Source organism: Heterodontus francisci, chromosome 24 (assembly GCF_036365525.1).
Source record: "Heterodontus francisci isolate sHetFra1 chromosome 24, sHetFra1.hap1, whole genome shotgun sequence".
In the NCBI taxonomy this organism is placed as follows: domain Eukaryota; kingdom Metazoa; phylum Chordata; class Chondrichthyes; order Heterodontiformes; family Heterodontidae; genus Heterodontus; species Heterodontus francisci.
Window position 1 is genome coordinate 69,244,522 of NC_090394.1, and position 20,790 is coordinate 69,265,311.

The following is a 20,790-nucleotide window of genomic DNA, read 5'->3' on the forward strand; positions in this document are numbered from 1 at the left end:
TGAAAGACAAAGCATTAGCACAGAAAGGGTGTTAATGGACTGAAAATTGAATAGCCACAAGTACAAACATGTAAAAAAACAATGGGTAAGCAAACTGAACAAACTAAGAAGAAATAAAATAAAATAAACACAAAAAACCTTTTATTTTTAGTTATATTTTTCTTTTTCCTTTAAAAAATTTTTTTGTGTTTATTTTATTTTATTTCATCTTAGTTTGTTCAGTTTGCTTACCCATTGTTTTTTTACACCTTCACCTTTGTTATCTCTTGTCCCACCCCCACTTTACTTGCTTATAACCTTTTACATTTCTAATATTTGCCAGTTCTGAAGAAGGGTCACTGACCTGAAACGTTAACTCTGCTTCTCTCTCCACAGATGCTGCCAGACCTGCTGAGTGTTTCCAGCATTTCTTGTTTTTATTTCAGATTTCCAGCATCCGCAGTATTTTGCTTTTAATCCATTATGCAGCCTTGCTTGGTGCCATTGGTGAAAGGAAAGGCATCTGATAATGCACCAAGTCAAGAGATAATAGTACTGAAATTAGTTGTTAACAATTGACAGCTAACACTGCAGATATATCAGGCCTGAATAAGCAATGATAATGGTTAATTTGGAGAGTCTTATCCTGACTTGAGACTGGTCTTAATATGTCTGGGTGTGCCATGCTGAACGGGATCGAAAGAAAATGATTTAAGTGCGATATTATTTCTAGAAGGTGTGTCTGTCTACTCACCTTTCCCCTTTCCACCCCCGTAACAATTTCTCACAACAAGGTGTGGCAATTCCCTGATGAATTCAGAGATGTTTGTACAGATTAAAGCAGCTGGATCAAAGAGTTGCCTTGACAGGGACAATCCAAACATATTAAAACCGGCATAATGTGCTAAATATTGCTAGATCAACACAAAATCACTTTGACATTCTCTGCCAGTACCACGACGTTTATTGCACAACAGTTGTTCTAAAGAAGAAAAAGAAGTGTCTGACTGATGTAGATTTTTGCAGCAGAATGAGTGTCCTCTTGGACAGGAGCACAAGTGGGGTGAAGGTGAGTCGGCAGACATTTTACATACCACGGAAGTCAATGGAAAAGCAGGGTGTAAAAATGGGCTGCCTGAGTCAATATCATCCGTTTTTCACCACACAAGTTGAATGTCACTCCCTAGTATATTGAAGTGAGGCAAGCACCGATTTGCCAACCAATTCTTGAAGTAGTGTTGTCTTTGTTCTTAATTGGCTATGGTGCAGGAATGCCAAAGCTCCTTTCAGTAGCACAATGTCTGTCTGGAGTTAACTATTACTTTTGACAGGCACCAGTCATGCATTTTCAGTCCTCCAGATGACCCTGGACTGTTTTGAATGGAATTCTTAATAAAAAACATGTTCTTTATCAGCGTACAATATTTCGCTGTAACCTGCAGTGAAATAAAACTGCCACTGCTATCCATGTTGTATCGTACAGTACCAGTATTGTTGCTGTTCAAATTACATTGTGACAAAAGAGACTGTAGGTAATTAGCGGTTAATACTGCTCTAGGCCAGCAGTGCAAAATGAGCTCATAGCAAGTTAGCAGATAATTTTTCACCAGGCCGGTTTTATATTGCCTCAGAAAATATTGCCCAGATTTTTAATTTCAAACCGAGTAGGACAAGAAAGCAAGTCTCCAAAAAGAGTTTGGGCTATCATTCTGTGGAACTTCAGTGGAAAGAAGATCAAGCGCGGTGAAAACTCGGCTGCCCACAAACCCATTTCACACTGTTGACGCAGACCAATTTCACCCCTCTTAAGGCCTTCATCCGAAATTCCTCGCTCTGCTATTTCAGAAGAGGTACTCCCTGCTTAAGGTAAATGGGTTAACATCGGTCAATGCCTGTACGAAACAGGGGAGAGGGGAGTTTTGGACAAACCCGTTAAGCATTGGTTTGGTCATGTCCTCTGGTGTCATTTCAGGGTTGATGGTTTAATAGCAGAAACCATTCCATGCAGTTGACTGCAGAAACCCATATTCGAAAAGAAAATAATATTTTAAAAAAGGTTGTGATTGCACTTTGAAGACTATATCTTGTTCAGAATTTCATGGCAGATCTGTTGTATTGGATAAAGAACATCCTGTGGAGTTCACAAACATCAGGCCCTGGCAAATCGTGCCTTTACCTTTTCACAACACTTGCCTGATCCGACTCATTGGTGCCTGACCCAACGTTTTTGAAAGGGACGTTCAGTTTTCTCTTGGTTACAATCTCTACAAAATGCTCTGACTCAGTTGGTAGCACTGTCAAGTCTGAGTCAGATAGTGGGGGATTCAAGTCCACTTCCAGAAATTTGAGTTCATAGTCTAGGCTGATACTCCCAGTGCAACACTGAGTAAGAGCTGCACTATTGGAGGTACCAGCTTTGGAATAAGATGTTAAACTGAGGCCCTGTCTGCCCTCTCAGATGGAAGAAAAAGTTCCTGCAACCACTTCAAAACCACATACAGAAACAAAAATGGAAACCGAAACTTGACTTACAGATATCTTTGTAAATACAGACAACAGAAGTGACAGCGCAGATAAATACATCCGAATCCTTTCCCCTCCAAATCTTTTTTGAAGGTATTCAGGCATGGTCACTATCTGTAAATATTTCGAAAAAGACATGTTAGCATAAATATAGCTACGTTGAATCCATCGATTCGCTAATCTTCTGTTAAGGTGTTTGTGAGACGCACCAGATGTACTTACCCCAGATGATATGTAGACAGGTACAAATACCCAAGCAAGCATCAAAAGCACATAGGTGGCCTGTTAAGACAATGACAGGGTAAGACTCTGACCAGCATAGATTATTATTCAGTTATAACAGTTGACTGAATGAAAGGTCATTGAAGTTAACTTTGTTTCTCTCTCCACTGATGCTGCCAGACCTGCTGAGTATTTCCAGCATTTTTGGTTTTTATTATAGAAGATGACCATTTGCTTATTGTATTAAACATACAGGGGTAGAGTTTCCACTTAGAGTGCAATTAGCTGTTGCACCCACAATTGCACCATTTTATAAAATGCTTTCTTCCCCCAACCCCCAAGTCTCTGCTCAAACTTATTTGCATATCGCCAAAGGTAGAATCTGCATGAAACCACTGTAATTGGGCAGCGTTTTCCAGTGTTTCTTGTTTTTTAAAAATTCCTTTTAAAATATTCCTTGATATATATATATATATATATATGTGTATAGCGTGGTAACTTGGTGCAGTTTGGTTATTATAGCTGAAAATGGGTTTATCACCTTTTAAATTACACTGCCAATCCTCCACTTGTGAGTAACCCATTTTTAAACGACTGAAAGTGACTTTTTAAAAATATACAAAACTATTTTCTAGTTTTATTGGGAGTACAGTTGTCAGTTTCTGAGTAAATTTTGAAAAAATACATTCAAAACCTTTTAAAATGCATCTGTTTGTGTCCTTGGGCCCTAAAGTTCCAACTTAATTTTTGGCGCCTCCTCAAAGGGCTGTTAACAAGCACAATTGGCGGAACTCCCGACAGTGATTCATTCACCACAAGGGGCATGGCCGGTTTTGAGGGAAGGGCTTGTTTCTAGCACAATGATTTTAAAACTAGTGCGAAAGATCGTAGAAATCCAATTTGCATTGAACGCAATTTGTAGTTAAAATTCTGCGCTTATTGTGACAGTTATGACAATCAAGCAATTCGTGTTGAAAAATCCAGCACAATTGAGCAGAAACTCCAGACTATAGAGTCAGAGCATCATACAGCACAGAGGGAGACCATTCAGCCCATCATGCCTGTGCTGGCTCCGAAAAAGTCTCACTCCCTTGTTTTATCGCCCCATTACCCCGCAAATATTTCCTTTTCAAGTATATATGACTGTGCACTTTATATTTGGACTGATTTGAAAGGTCAGTAATGTTCCTGTTGCAGTACAAGAGGATTTAGTTTAATAACATCTGTGATTCTCTCTACCTCCTGCAGAGATTGACATGAAAGCCAATTTTAGGTGAGCAGGAATTTACACCTTTAAACTTTCCAGCATTTGGCACAAATTAGCTGTTTCATTTAGACACCCATGCGGGGAGTGGGAAAGGTTCCATGGGTGCAGAAGGAGGTACACTTTGGAGGACTGGCACATTTTGGGGCCAGGGCAGGTGGAGCTCAACTCTGCAACACGCCTTTCACCAAAAGGCCGGCTACCTGACCCGAACCCGATGGGACCCGATGACATGTGTTGTGTTTGGGTCGGGTCGCACTTCCTGGTCCAGCATTCGGGCTTGGGTCGGGTCTGGTCGGGCCGGGAGGGGTCGGACACGCTCTATCACCACCTCTGGTAAGTGGCTCCAATGTTAGTGTACTTTTTGGACTAGAAATGTGGTTTTGTTACTGTTATTTTAAACTTGTGCAGATAAGCAACAAAGTGAAAAATGGATGGTAGGTTAACTGATGGTCGGGTCGGGTCAGGTTGGACGCGGGAAAAAATGAAAAGACTCGGGCAGGGTTGGGCTCGGGGTCGGATGTGGTTCTGTTGGGCTCATACAGTGCAATAGGGAAAGAATGGTGCAACTGGAGTGCACACAGTGGAGTCTTTTTAAAATCCACGTTAACACAAAAGGGGCTCTGTAATCTCTTCCAGCCCTACAACACCCCCAGTTCTCTATGCTATTTTAATTTTGAGCTGTGACTCAGTTGGTAGCACTTTCACTTCTGAATCACAAGGTTCTGGGTTCAAGTCCTACTGTAGGACTTGAGTACTGAAATCAAGGCTGACACTCCAGTGCAGTATTGAAGGAGTGCTACACTGTTGGAGGTACTGTCTTTTGGATGAGATGTTAAAACCAAGGCCCTGTCTTTCTTCACATTGGATGTAAAAGATCCCATGGCACTATTTGAAGAAGAGTAGGGAGTTATCTCTGGTGTCCTATCTGATGTTTATCCTTTAATAAACATCACAAAAATAAATTATCTGGTCATTATCGCATTGATGTTTTTGGAGGCTTGTTGGGTGCTTCATTCCTATATGACAACCGTGACTACGCTTCAAAGCACTTTGAGAAGTCCGGTGGTTGTGAAAGGTCCTATACAACTGCAAGTCTTTCTTGCGCATCCCCAATATTGGAAATATTGATCCAATATTGCCTGTTTTGTACTATAACCCAAAGTCGAAATTACCCCGAATGAGTGGAAACAGATGCACAAATGATTCCTCGTCAAACAGCAAGTACATGACTTAGAGAAATACTACATGTGCTGAAAACAAGACTGGTTTTTGCCTACAGCTTACTGATGGTTGAGTTGATATAGTAACACCCAAAAGAATTACTTTTCTAAAAGAAAGAGTATTGCTCAAGATTTATCAAGTGATTTATGGGTGTAGCACTGGGAAGTAACACTGATGTCATATGGCCTTAGGTGATACACATCAGCAGTTTTTCTAAAAACCAGTTACTGAAATCACATAAAATATATGCCATGAACAGAATTATCAAGTAAATTTACAATTCGAGTAGCCTTGCACCAAGTAATTCAATCATGGTGGCGAGCATAAATGAAGTATTGAGTGTGCGGTGAAAAAATCCTACTTTGAGGAAGCTACTTTAGCAAGGAAAGCAAACAATGTTCTGGCATTCTGGGAAGCTAGAAAGTTCTGGAAAGGGAGGAAAGGATTTGAAGGTGGTTGGGAATGATAACTCCAAGCAGAGCTTGGGAGAGATGGTGGTGTAGCGGTAATGTCACTGGACTAAATAATCCAAAAGCCCAGGCTAATGTTCGAGGAACAGGTTCAAATCCCACCATGGCAGCTGGTAGAATCAAATTCAATTAATAATAAAAATCTAGAATTGAAAGCTAGTCTCAGTAATGGTGCCATGATGTGATCATCGATTGTCATAAAAAAAAATCTGGTTCACTAATGCCCTTTAGGGAAGGAAATCTGCCATCTATACCTGGTCTAACCTATATGTGACTCCAGACCCACAAGTTGACTCTTAACTGCCCTCTGAAATGGCTTAACAAGCCACTCAGTTAAAAGGACAATTAGGGATGGAGAACAAATGCTGGCCAGTTAGTTTGTTATATGAAAAGGAAGAATATGTATGGTTACAGGGAGAAGGCAGGGGAATGGAACTGATGGAGCTGCTTTTTCAGAGAGCTGGTGTGGACATGATGGGTCAAATAGCCTCCTTCTGCACTATAACAATTCTGTGAACATGAAAGAACAAAACTGTGGGAAACCTGAGCACTAGCAAGCACTAATCTGAGTTTGCAGGAGAAGGTATAGAATATTCCCACAATGTTTCATAAGGAAATAGAAGCAGGAGCAGACTATTCGCCTCTCGAGCCTGCTTTGCCATTCAGTAAGATCATGGTTGATCTTCTACATCAACTCCACTTTTCCAGCCTGTCCTCGATTCCCTTGGTATTCAAAAATCTATGGATCTCTGTCTTGAATATACTCAATGACTGAGCATCCATAACCCTCTCGGGTAGAGAATTCTTAAGATTCGCAACCCTCTGAGCAAAGACATTTCTCCTCATCTCTGTCCTAAATTTTTTTTGATTTGTTCTTGGGATGTGAGTGTCACTGGCTATGCCAGCATTTATTGCTCATCCCTAATTGACCTTGGTGATGAGCTGCCTTCTTTAACCGCTGCAGTCCATATGGGGTAGGTAAACCAGCAGTGCTGTTTGGAAGGGAGTTCCAGGATTTTGACCCAGTGACAGAAGGAACGGCGATATAGTTCCAAGTCAGAATGGTGTGTGGCTTGGAATGGAACTTGCAGGTGGTGGAGTTCCCATGCATCTGCTGCCCATTGCCCTTCTAGGTGGTAGAGGTAACGGGTTTGGAAGGTGCTGTCTAAGGAGCCTTGGTGCGTGGCTGCAGTGCAACTTGTAGATGGTACACATTGCTGCCACTGTGCGTCGGTGGTGGAGGGAGTGAATGTTAGTGGATGGGGTGCCAATCAAGCAGGCTGCTTTGCCTTGGATGGTATTGAGCTTCTTGAATGTTGTTGGAGCTGTAGCCATCTAGGCAAGTGGAGACTGTTCCATCGCACTCCTGACTTGTGCCTTGTAGATGGTGGACAGGCTTTGGGGAGTCAGGAGGTGAGCTACTCGCCACAGGAGTCCTAGCCTCTGACCTGCTCTTGTAGCCATGGTATTTATATGGCTACTCCAGTTCAGTTTCTGGTCAATGATAACCCCCAGGATGTTAATAATAGGGGCTTCAGTGATCGTAATGCCATTGAACATCAAGGGGAGATGGTTAGATTCTCTCTTGTTGGAGATGGTCATTGCCTGACACTTGTGTAGCGCAGATGTTACTTGCCACTTATCAGCCCAAGCCTGGATATTGTCCAGGTCTTGCTGCATTTCTACACAGACTGCTTCAGTATCTGAGGAGTTGTGAATGGTGCTGAACATTGTGCAATCATCAGCGAACATCCCGACTTCTGACCTTATAATTGAAGGAAGGTCATTGATGAAGCAGCTGAAGATGGTTGGGCCTAGGACACTACCTTGAGAAACTCCTGCAGTGATGTCCTGGAGCTGAGATGATTGACCTCCACAACCACAACCATCTTCCATTGTGCTAGGTACGATTGCAACTACTTTAAGGTTTTCCCCCTGATTCCCTTTGACTCCAGTTTTGCCAGGGCGCCTTGATGTCATACTCAGTCAAATGCTGCCTTGATGTCAAGGGCAGTCACTCTCACCTCACCTCTTGAGTTCAGCTCTTTTGTCCATGTTTGAACCAAGGCTGTATTGAGGTCAGGAGTTGAGTGGCCCTGTTGGGACTCAAACTGAGCGTCACTGAGCAGGTTATTGCTAAGCAAGTGCCGATTGACACCTTCCATCACTTTTACTGATGGTTGAGAGTAGACTGATGGGGCAGTAATTGGTCTGGTTGGACGTGTCCTGCTTTTTGTGTACAGGACATACCTGGGCAATTTTCCACATTGCCGGGTAGATGCCAGTGTCGTAGCTGTACTGGAACAGCTTGGCTAGGGGCGCGGCAAGTTCTAAAGCACAGGTTGCCGGAATGTTGTCAGAGCCCATAGCCTTTGCAGTATCCAATGCCTTCAGTTGTTTCTTGATATCACGCGGAGTGAATCGAATTGGCTGAAGACTGGCATCTGTGATGCTGGGGACTTTAGGAGGAGGTTGACCTCTTATCCTGAGACTGATGACCCCTGCTTCTAGACTCTCCAGCCAGGGAAAACCAGCCTCTCAGCAATGACCCTGTCAAGCCCTCTAAGAGTTTCATTTTCAATCCGAGCCAGACTGGGGTAGTCAGTCTGTACAATGGATACGGCAAACAGCTGAATGTAAAAGGTTTTCCCATTATGATAAATGCAGTAGCTATCCTGTTATCTTTCAATGCTAGATTAATAAGGCCCTAAATTATAAGAATATCACATTTATTGTCTTTGAGTTACCACTTTATAAGTCGAGAAGAACAAATATAGGGCTGTGTGTTCTGAGTGCAATAAAATCATAAATTGTTCATTTTAAGTGCTTCCACAGATTTACTACATCTAGCCCATCAAGGAAATCAACTCTATATTGCCCAAAGACCATTATCTAATAAAAGCAGAAACCACTTACTACCTCTGTATACCAATCAGTATGTCGGCTGTGATTGGGCCTAGTGATAAACTAGCTCTGAGTTAAATTAAGCTAACTTAGCTGTGACATTTTTGTTGTTCACTCCTTTATGATCATGAATTTGACACCAGATGGCCCACCATCTTCAGCTGCTTCATTCAATGACCATCCTTCAATCATAAGGTCAAAAGTGGGGATGTTCGCTGATGATTGCACAATGTTCAGCACCATTTGCGACTCCTCAGATACTGAAGCAGTCCGTGTAGAAATGCAGCGAGACCTGGACAATATCCAGGCTTGGGCTGAGAAGTGGCAAGTAATAGAATAAAATAAAAGCAAAAATAAATAAAAAAGAATAACAACCTTTGGAATTCTCTTCCCCAGAGAGCTGTGGATGCTCAGTCATTGAGTATATTCAAGGCTGAGATTGATAAGAGTTTTGGATTTTGGAATCAAGTGATATGGATACGGGTGGGAAAGTGGATTGGAGATTAAGGATCAGCCATGATCCTATTGAATGGCGGAGTAAGTTCGAGGGGCTGAATGGCCTACTCCTGCTCCTATGTTCCTAAGCAACCAGTATTATCATAAGTATGTACTATTGCTTAGTGGTATAATAAAGGTTTACCACAGCTAGTGGAACAGTATCCAAGTTGTTGTGTGACATTGATACCCAGAGTAAAGGCCAGAACCTTTAGACCAGGGAGAGGGTCCTACAGAGTAGCTAAGTAACTCTTGCAGAGAGCCGCCACTGGCTTAATGGGCCAAATGGCCTCCTTCTGTGCTGTCACCATTCAATGAAACAGATTTTCGCCCCACCACCACTCGAGGAAAAAAAATGGCTAGCTTGTGATTTTTGTAGATCAATGTTAATCTTACATTCCACTCAAATCCAGCAACAGCAATTCCTCCAGCTGCCCCAGTACCAGCCAGGCCAATAAACAGTCCAGAACCTTCGCTGCTGGCAAATAGCGAAGCCCCAATCTGTAAAGGAGAGATGGAAAAGGGTGAGCCCATGAGAAGGATTGCTATGTTGGACTTCTAGAAAATGGTTAGTGGGTGCCATCTAAAGACCCAAAGCATGCATTGCATCCAGACTGACGAGACGCAGTTCAGAGTTTCTTTACAGTCAAACGTCACTATTTAGGATCCAAGCCTGTTAAGTCAATATCGTATATTGGGTGACAACTGCCCAGGGTTATTTACATCAAAAGAAATTATGCTGACAATAGAAGGATAATCCATTTAAAAATCACTAATTATACCAACTTGTAACAATATAACACCTTTAACACAGAAAATGTCCCAGGGTGCATGCTAAATTAACACTTTGTAAGAATTTGAGTCATTAATTTAGAATTTACTTTGTAACATTTTAAACTTTATTTTCACTCCTCCTAGAGTCACCTCCTGCCATACACGCATCATTAGCAGAGATGGCCTTCACCATCACTGCTCCTCCTCTGTGAATGTCCGCTGGACGATGCGGCAGTGGTTGGTTTTCCCTTATCCTTACAGATGAATGACGGCCTCTCCACCTTGTCATGGTTGAGATTGGGAGGAAGTGGCCCTCGTTTAGCACGCTAAGACATTACATGCTGGTGAAATATCAGTGGTAGCACTCTTCACTCTGAGTCAGGATGTTATATGCTCAAGTCCCACTCCAGAGACTTAAGCCCAAAATACTGTACTGTCAGAGGTGCTATTGTTTAGATGAGAACACTTAAACCAAGGCTCTATCTGTCCTCCCATGGAGATATTCCAAGAAGAGCAGGGGAGTTCTCTCTTGTGTCCTGGTCAAACTTTGTCCTTAAAATAGAATATTTGGACATTATCTCAATGCTGCTGTGTGGACCTTGCTTTGTGCAAGTTTCCTACATTAGAACTGTGACTACACTTTAAAAGTATTTCACTGGTTGTAAAGTGCTTTAGGATGTATGAAAGGCACTATATAAATGCAAATCCCTTCCTGCACACTTAACCACTGAAATCATTGGTGTTTCTATTTTGTGCACAGTTTATAAATAAATATTGGGTTATTCCCAATGTATTTTTTTACAGACCAGCCACGGCCTTTGGCTTGCTGTCTCTAACACAATTTAAACAGCCCTACCCTATTAATGGCATTCTATTAAGAACAGCATTGAAATTGCAAATATTGCTGCTTCATGGTAATAGTAATTCCTGATGTTCATTAAATTACAGGAAGATCTAAAAAAAAAAGTCATCCGATACACTGAACAGCAAAATGAGAGTAAGCCATTGATAAATTAATTGGATGCATCAGAGTGGAGTAGATTCCCATTGAGGTTGGGTAGATAAAAGGGCTGAACCTCTGGTTTGGTTCGCCTCACAAACTATGTGCCCCGTCAATAATTATTACACGCTGGCCGAGCAGATCTTAAGTTGACATCATGCAAGTTGTTGTGGGACATAGCCAAGTCATTCTGCCAAGGTGCCTCATCCAGCAGACCACACAGTAACGGTCAAAAGCTAAGACAAGGCTAAGCTGAAGTTCTTTAACCAGCAACCCAACATTTTACTGCCAGAGCTACTAGGACTGCCATCTTGTGCCTAAAGCTGGCAGCTGTCTGAATCAACCTCATTTTAACTTTAAGTGGAAATGGTTAAGTCAATACTTACAGGCCACCAAGCCATATTTCTGCCGGCAAGAAAGTATCCACTGAGTGTGTTCCTGCTTACTTTGCATGTGGACTGAAAAGAAAAAAAATTAACATTAAGCTGGATGGAAATTTCGAAAGATGTTGCTAAGATAAAGAACATTCTGCAGCTGCAGCAGCTAATTTGTACTGTCCACAAGAATATCCTACATTTCATTAACAACAACAACTTGTATTTATGTAGCAGCTTGAATATAGTAAAACATCCCAAGGTGCTTCACAGGAGCAATTTCCAAACTAAATTTGATACCGAGCCCCATAAGGAGATATTAGGACAGATGACCAAAAGCTTGGTCAAAGAGGTAGGTTTTAAGGAGTGTCTTAAAAGAGGAGAGAGAGGTGGAGAGGTTTAGAAAGAGAATTCCAGAGCCTGAGGCCTTGGCAGTTGAAGGCGCAGCCACCAATGGCAGAGCGATTAAAATCAGAGATGCTCAAAAGACAAGAATTGGAGGAATGCAGTTATCTCGGAGGATCGCAAGGCTGGAGGACTCATTTAAAGCTGCAATACCTGGGCTCTGCACAATATGCACATTGTATTTTAACGCCACATAACACAACAATTTACATTCATTTCATAAGTACCTAGATAGGCTCCTGGAAAAAAAAATTAAAACAATAATGAAAGTCAATTGGGGAGGGATATTTTATTAGCGTCTTACTAAAAGTGTCCGCTGTGGCTCAGTGGGAAGCACTCTGACCTCTGAGTTGCAAAGTTTGTTGTTCAAGTCCTGCTCCAAGACTTGAGCATAAAAACCAAGACTGACACTCCAGTGCAGTACTGCTGGGCATGCTGTCTTTTGGATGAAACATTAACTCAAAGCCCCACCTGCGCTCTCGGGTGAATATAAAAATACCATGGCACTCTTTCAAAGATGGGCGGGGGAATTATTTGTTTATAGTTATCACTCAACCAACATCACTAAAACAGATTATCTTGTCATTATCAGATTACTGTTTGTGGCACCTTGCCATGCACAAATTAGCTGCCACATTTCCTGCATTACAACAGATACTTCAAAAAGTATTTCATTTGCTGTAAAGCACTTTGGGAAGTTCTGAGGTTGTGAAAGGTGCTATATAAATGCAAGTCTTTTCTTGCTTTCTTTAACCTAGTCCACAATGCACAGAAATTGATTGAAGAGGGAATAGAGGGAGAAAGGAAGACACACCAGCTCTGAGCTTCTCAACAGACTCAGGCAGAATCCAATTCGAAAGGGGATGCAGCAGCAGAGGGACCTGGGGAGTATATGTGCACAAATCATTGAAGGTGGCAAGGCAGGTTGAGAAAGTGGTTAATAAAGTATGTGGGATCTCGGTCTTTATAAATAGATGCATAGATTATAAAAGCAAAGAAGTTATAATGAAACTTTATAAAACACTGTTTTGGCCTCAGCTGGAGTATTGTGTCCAATTCTGGGCACCACACTTTAGGAAGGATGTGAAGGCATTAGAGAGGGTGAAGAAAAAATTTACAAGAATGATTCCAGGGATAAGGGACTTCAGTTAGGAGGACAGATTAGAGAAGCTGTGTCTGTTCTCCTTAGAGAAGGTTGAGAGAAGATTTGGTAGATGTAAAACGATGAGGGGTCTGAACAGGGAGAAAGTGTTCCCATTGGCGGCAGGGTCGAGAACCAAGGACACCTATTTAAGGTGAAAGGCAAAAGAACCAAAAGGAACACGAGGAAAAACATTTTTACACAGCTAGTGTTTAGGATCAAGAATGCACTGCCTGAGAGTGTGGTGGAGGCAGATTCAATCATGGCTTTCAAAAGAATATTGGATAATTATCTGAAGAGAAAAGGTTTGCAGGGTTACGGGAGAAGGTGGGGAGTGGGACTAGCTAAGCTGCTCTTGCAGAGAGCCAGCACGGACACAACAGGTCAAATGGCCTCCTTCTGTGCTGTAACCATTCTATGATTCTAACCCTCCCCTTTGCACTGAAGGACAAACTAGTCACAGCTGCAAAACATAGTGGAAATATTGCATACTTGAATAGAAACAGAGATGTGGAATGAGACAAGGAGGGGAGCAAATAAGATAGATGAGGAGAGAGGGAGGGAAAGAGCGAATGAGAAGGAGAAAAGGAGCATAGGAATTAAACTGGGACAATGAGAGATAGGGAAGAAGAGAGGCTGAGTGGAGGTGGAGAGGGGATGGAATGCATGAGAGAGAATTGGGAAAAAGAGGGTGAACTATGAGAGAAATTAAATGGTATAACCTGGATATCAAATAAATAGTTGAAATCAAGTAACATTAAATGGGACAAATGGTCTTGGTTTCAAAATAACCTCCATTTGTCCTATAGTTAGTGAGCAGGGGTCTGTGCATCAGTACATGCTGCAGGTCAAGTGGATCTGTCAGTGCGTAATTAATATTTTCTCCTCCAGCTTCAAAAAATTGACTACTCTTGAAAGACAGCGAGTGTCCCATGTGTTGACAGATGACCTTTCAACAAATAAAATTTCACAAACTACTTGAATGTTTCACTGTTATGTCCAGACGTAGCGTTTTTAGAAGTACAGTACAGATTAACTGCCTGCCTAAGTGGTCTGCTGGAAGAGCTCCCTCTCTGTGCTGTATCACTGACTACACCAGAGTAAGATGACATTGAATTTACAGCATAGAAACAGGCCATTTGGCCCAACTGGTCCGTGCTGGTGTTTATGCTCCACATGAGCCTCCTCCCACCCTACTTCAGCTCACCCCATCAGCACACCTGTGAGGCTCCCCACAGTTGATTCACTCACTGATGCTCAATGTTTAGATTCATATATGAATATGGGTCACTTGATCAAGGTGCATTCTGACCATCAGCATCTGTGGAACTATACCCTGGCATTAGATAGGCAACACCATCAAGGAATGTGGATGGGAGAGGGAAGATAGTTACACTCTCAGCATGGTCATTCTCCTGTAGATTTCTCAATTGAAAATTCATATTTCACCTACTTTTATGGAAACCTGTTAAGGGAATACTCTGGAGATAAAGATGTACAATGCCCTGAAGCTGAAGTTTTTGTTAAAAGTAATAACATCACAAATCAGAGCTAAGCCATTCAGGTGTGAAATCAGGAAACATCATTTCACACAAGTGGCAGGGAATGTGGAATTCTCGCCCACTAAAGGCTGTGGATGCTGGGTGAATTGAAATTTTCCTGGCCACGATCGACAGATCTCTATTAGTTACGGACATCAAGGGAATGTGGATCAAAGGTAGGTAAATGGACTTGAGATCCAGATGCAGCACAGTGTTTTTGGACACTGGTTCAAGCCAACAGCTCCCCCCCGCCCCCTATGCCAAGTGCCAATTATCTGCCAGAAAGCCATTGAGGTGAGGAGATCAAAAAATGGCAGCCTGCCCATGCTGGCCACATACCAAAGAGCAACTATGATTTCCCACACGGCGGCTCATTTAAATTGCTGGGGCAGCCTGCCACCCCTCCCACCCCCCCCACATTCATGTGGAGGGGCGGGCTATCCGTTGCCGGCAATGGCGTCAGCTGCTCAGGCGCTGGCACCATTTTTTATGGGCAGCCAGCCCTGTCGGTAAATTAAAATTTTTAAAGAAGTAACCGCCAAAATTAATGAAATAAATTTATAACGCCCCTTTCCCACCCCGCCTAATAACAATTACAATAACTATTTGCCCTTCCCCCCCCAAAACACTTACCTTTTACATCTGACCTCACCCCCCACAAATTGCACAAGGTTTAAGGTTCTACCCTTCCCACCATCCCCTACACCCATTACATTTATTTGACTCCATCCCCACCCCACCCCCCCTCCTCCTGCACTGACAAACTTACCTGCTCCCCCCTCCCCACCAGTGTGGTGCCGCGTTTCTCCGAACGGGGATCTGAGGATGCAGGAATGCCAGCTGCTGTGCCAAAAATCATGGCGGGCCCTCAAGAGCGCAGGTAAGTCTGTTTAAATGTATTCATTTTATTGATTTGAATTTGTTAATTGTGGTCCCATCACCCAGCGGGGGGCCATCAGGAAGTCTCACTGTCGCCGGGAGGATCGGGCCAGGCCCTCCCCGCATCGAGGTCTGTGGTGGGCCTCATCCAGAGCCATCTTCAGGCCCCTCCCACCACGGAACCTGACACCTGGGGGAGAACAAAATCCAGCCCAATGAGTGTGAAGATCACAGGCCAAGAATCCTCAGGCTCCTTCCACCCCACTCCTAGTGGCTGCTTCAGAGCAACAGTCTGAGATGAAGTCAGCCTGCCTGATCTCTTATATGGCTAGGGGTCCTGAAGGAGGAGAGAAGTTGGTCATCAGCAGCACTGTTTATGTACTAATCAGTGTCAACCGTGGCTCAGTAGTAGTTGTAATATTACTTGTTCCTTTGATATGTGAACTACTGTAAGACTCACAGTACTACAAGTAATATCCAAAGAAAACATGAGTTTTTATTATACCTTAATTGGAACATATCTTTACAAACAGTTACTGCACGAGCCACATCTAAACACATCTCATTCTGTCGGGCTACACTCACAACTCACGGTCATGTGTGACATGACATCGCTTCCTCCAGTTACCTTCACTTACAGCTGTTAAGGTGGTCTGCTCTTAAGGTCGTCCCACAACAGTAGTATTCAAGCCTGTAGGTTTAGGTCCTACTCTAGAGACTTGAGTGTATAAGCCAGGCTGACACTTCTGTGCAGAACCGAGGGTGTGCTGCACAGTCATAGGCACAGTCTTTTGGATAAGACGCTAAACCAAGGCCCCATCTGTCCTCTCAGGTTCCCATGACACTATTCTGGAGAAGAGCAGGGGAGTTCTCCTCAGTGTCCTGGCCAATATTTATTCCTCAATCAACATCACTAAAAAATAGGTTATCTGGTTATTACCTCATTGCTGTTTGAGGGATCTTGCTGTACATAAATTAACTGCTGCATTTCCTGCATTGCAACAGTGACTGCACTTCAAAAAGTACTTCAGTGGCTGTAAAGTACTTTGGGTCATCCTGAGGTCATGAACAAAGAACAAAGAACAGTACAGCACAGGAACAGGCCATTCGGCCCTCCAAGCCTGCGCCGATCTTGATGCCTGCCTAAACTAAAACCTTCTGCACTTCCGGGGACCGTATCCCTCTATTCCCATCCTATTCATATATTTGTCAAGATGCCTCTTAAAAGTCGCTATCGTACCTGCTTCCACCACCTCCCCCGGCAGCAAGTTCCAGGCACTCACCACCCTCTGTGTAAAGAACTTGCCTCGCACATCCCCTCTAAACATTGCCCCTCTCACCTTAAACCTTTGTCCCCTAGTAACTGACTCTTCCACCCCAGGAAAAAGCTTCTGACTATCCACTCTGTCCATGCTGCTCATAACTTTGTAAACCTCTATCATGTCGCCCCTCCACCTCCATCGTTCCAGTGAAAACAATCCGAGTTTATCCAACCTCTCCTCATAGCTAATGCCCTTCAGACAAGGCAACATCCTGGTAAAATCTTCTGTACCCTCTCCAAAGCCTCCACGTCCTTCTGGTAGTGTGGCGACCAGAATTGCACGCAATATTCTAAGTGTGGCCTAACTAAAGTTCTGTACAGCTGCAGCATGACTTGCCAATTTTTATACTCTATGCCCCAACCAATGAAGGCAAGCATGTCGTATGCCTTCTTGACTACCTTATCCACCTGCGTTGCCACTTTCAGTGACCTGTGGACCTGTATGCCCAGATCTCTCTGCCTGTCAATACTCCTAAGGATTCTGCCATTTACTGTATACTTCCCACCTGCATTAGACTTTCCAAAATGCATTACCTCACATTTGTCCGGATTAAACGCCATCTGCCATTTCTCCGCCCAAGTCTCCAAACGATCTATATCCTGCTGTATCCTCTGACAATCCTCAGCATTATCCGCAACTCCACCAACCTTTGTGTCGTCCGCAAACTTACTAATCAGACCAGCTACATTTTCCTCCAAATCATTTATATATACTACAAACAGCAAAGGTCCCAGCACTGACCCCTGTGGAACACCACTAGTCACATCCCTCCATTCAGAAAAGCATCCTTCCACTGCTACCCTCTGTTTTCTATGACCGAGCCAGTTCTGTATCCATCTTGCCAGCTCACCTCTGATCCCGTGTGACTTCACCTTTTGTACCAGTCTGCCATGAGGGATCTTGTCAAAGACTTTACTGAAGTCCATATAGATAACATCCACTGCCCTTCCTTCATCAATCATCTTCGTCACTTCCTCAAAAAACTCAATCAAATTAGTGAGACACGACCTCCCCTTCACAAAACCATGCTGCCTCTCGCTAATAAATTCGGTTGTTTCCAAATGGGAGTAAATCCTGTCCCAAAGAATTCTCTCTAATAATTTCCCTACCACTGACGTAAGGCTCACTGGCCTATAATTTCCTGGATTATCCTTGCTACCCTTCTTAAACAAAGGAACAACATTGGCTATTCTCCAGTCCTCTGGGACCTCACCTGTAGCCAATGAGGATGCAAAGATTTCTGTCAAGACCCCAGCAATTTCTTCCGTTGCCTCCCTCAGTATTCTGGGGTAGATCCCATCAGGCCCTGGGGACTTATCTACCTTAATGCTTTGCAAGACACCCAACACCTCCTCCTTTTTGATAATGAGATGACTGAGACTATCTACACTCCCTTCCCTAGGTTCATCATCCATCAAGTTCTTCTCTTTGATGAATACTGATGCAAAGATGCTTTATTAACACAAGTCTTTCTTTTCTTTACTCAGAATTACATTTATTTGAAAAATACAAAGCAATGCTGGAAACCAAAAGGTTTTGGCATTTTTATAAACCTGCTATGTTTAACTTTGTTCCAGAAAGAAAAAAAACATAGAAACTTTCACAATCTGTAACCTCACAGCTCACTAATATCCAACTAGTCTTTCATTTGACTGGTAAAACTTGCATGAATACACTGAAAAAAGGGTATGGTGCAGTAGATCTGTCAGGATCTACAGAGACTGAGGACAGATGAGGGTTTCAGCTGTAGACACCATTCTTTAATCCTATTGTGCATTGACAGCTTTTTCTGCTTTTATTCCATATTTGCTGGTGATTGCAGTTATGTTTTCATTTTATGTGAATATAGGAAGTGTTGGATACATTAGTCATCCATTGGTCTCCCACAATTTATAAATACATTTGAAATAGGAGGAAGTAGGAAGGAGGAACAGCTGTATAGAATTCATCATTTTTGCTTCTTGGGGGAAGAGAAAAGTGCTGATTGTTAACATTTAAATTTAGTTTCTTCTGCTAACATAGAAAAACACAGAAGGAGGCCATTCAGCCCATCATGTCTGTGCTGAACTATCCTAATACCTCAGAGTGGCTCAGTGTCAAATTTTGTTTGATAATGCTCCTATGAAAAGCCTTGAGATGTTTTCCATTAAAGGTGCTATTTAAATGCAAATTGTTGCTGTTGTTGCTAATGAGTTACAGGGCTGGATTTTGTTCCAGTGCCCCAATACCAACTCGAGGCTGAATTCCGGGTTGGGAACCCGGCACTGCCGGCGGTGGGACCCTGGAAGCAATTTTGGAAGAGGCGGCCAATTAAGTGGCTGCCTCTGGAAGCCCCATCCAACTAAGGCCAGCCAGTAGGCTCTCGAGGGGGGAAGGCCAATAGGAGGCCCTCCAGCACTGAAAGATCAGCAGCCCCACTGTCAGAGGAGGGAGCTGCCAATGCAGGTAAGAGAAAGAGACAAGGGCTCAAGATGACCTTCGAAGACCTTTTACAAATTTATAAATACAAAGAGGGAGTGCAGCGAAGGTTTACCAGACTGATTCCTAGGCTGGCGGGACTGACATATGGGGAGAGGTTGAGTCGGTTAGAGTTATATTCGCTGGAGTTCAGAAGAGTGAGGGGGGATTTCATAGAAACCTATAAAATTCTAACAGGACTTGACAGGGTAGATGCAGGAAGGATGTTCCCGATGGTGGGGGAGTCCAGAACTAGGTGTCATAGTCTAAGGATATGGGGTAAACCTTTCAGTACTGAGATGAGGAGAAATTTCTTCATCCAGAGAGTGGTGAGCCTGTGGAATTCGCTACCACAGAAAGCAGTTGAGGCCAAAATATTGAATATTTTCAAAAAGGAGTTAGATGGGGCAGCACAGTGGCGCAGTGGTTAGCACCGCAGCCTCACAGCTCCAGCGACCCAGGTTCAATTCTGGGTACTGCCTGTGCGGAGTTTGTAAGTTCTCCCTGTGACCGCGTGGGTTTCTGCCGGGACAGCCAAAGACTTGCAGTTTGATAGGTAATTCGCCATTGTAAATTGCCCCTAGTGTAGGTAGGTGGTAGGGGAATTGAGGGGATGTGGTAGGGGATATGGAATTAATGTAGGATTAGTATAAATGGGTGGTTGATGGTCGGCACAGTCTCGGTGGGCCGAAGGGCCTGTTTCAGTGCTGTATCTCTAAATAAATAAATAAAATATATCTCTTGGGTCTAAAGGGATCAAAGGGTATGGGGCCAAAAGCCGGAACAGGCTACTGAGTTGGATGATCAGCCATGATCATAATGAATGGCGCATAAGGCTCAAAGGGCCAAAAAGCCTACTCCTGCTCCAATTTTCTATGTTTCTCTGTAAGAGGCTACAGCTGCCAGGTCATCTTGTGGATGTCCAATGGGGGCAGGAAGGGTAGGTGGGGTTGGGGAGGGTCTTTCTGCAGGATGGAACACAGGCTCCCTGTTCTGCTACCATCCCTTGGCCGGGTTTCGGTATCAGTAGGGGGCCCACATGCCGACTGGAAAATTCCAGTCAGTGTCAGCAGAGTGGCCTTAATAGGCCCATTCAGTGCCCTGATTGGCTACCCAATCCAGCCTGCTCAGAAATGGCCCAGAGGCATGAACATGCTGGCAAACTGGCACGCTAGCAGGTAGCAGGAAATTGCTGGCCCCCCTCTGCAGCCAAATAAAAATTCGGCCCATGGAGTCAGCATTTTATATTAGTTCCATGGTAGGCTACTAAATACAGTTTTCCGCTTGTCACGCACACATGAAGTGCAATGATACAACAATCATGGACTAACTCAGACGAGTTATGAAAAACTGACTGTGTCTTTAAAAAAGAACCTTTATTTTAAAAAGTGAGTAATGGTCCAACATGGCCACCGAAGAAAAAAGGAATTGGCCTTTTGTGCGTTCAAACAGTCTGACAAAGACAAAGGACAAATCTTCAAAGCTAAGAGGTGTCAATGGGACCCATCCTTCACCTATCCTAAAACATTCCAGAATTGAATGTCTTCCTCTGAAACAAAGAAGGTGTGAAGTAACCACGTCCTGGGCCATTGTGCAATCACCATGGGAAAGAAACCACTGTGTCTCCTAACAAGAGGCGAGAGATAACAGCTTTGCCTTAAAAAAGGACAGCCAGAGAGAGAGAGAGAAAAGCAACACCCTAAAAGCTTGTGCTCTGGCCAAGCCAGAAAGCACATGCCCTGCTGCAGAATCCCACATCCATAACACAGCAGCGAGAGCCAGAAGAAACCCCCCATCTTCAACGGAACCTTCAATT

At 43.4% G+C, this 20,790-nt stretch overlaps 1 protein-coding gene across 2 annotated transcripts in view; it reads right to left on the reverse strand.

Annotated features, from left to right (window-relative positions):
- The window catches only part of slc5a10 (solute carrier family 5 member 10), a 146,271-nt gene that overhangs the window by 122,980 nt on the left and 2,501 nt on the right, over positions 1-20,790 (reverse strand). For both annotated transcript variants that reach the window (XM_068056510.1, XM_068056509.1), the window contains exons 2-5: positions 11,242-11,313; positions 9,478-9,582; positions 2,725-2,784; positions 2,512-2,616 (exon numbers count right to left, since the gene is read on the reverse strand). In XM_068056510.1, the coding sequence (XP_067912611.1) occupies positions 2,512-2,616; positions 2,725-2,784; positions 9,478-9,582; positions 11,242-11,313 (342 nt within the window). The remainder of the gene's footprint in view (positions 1-2,511; positions 2,617-2,724; positions 2,785-9,477; positions 9,583-11,241; positions 11,314-20,790) is intronic.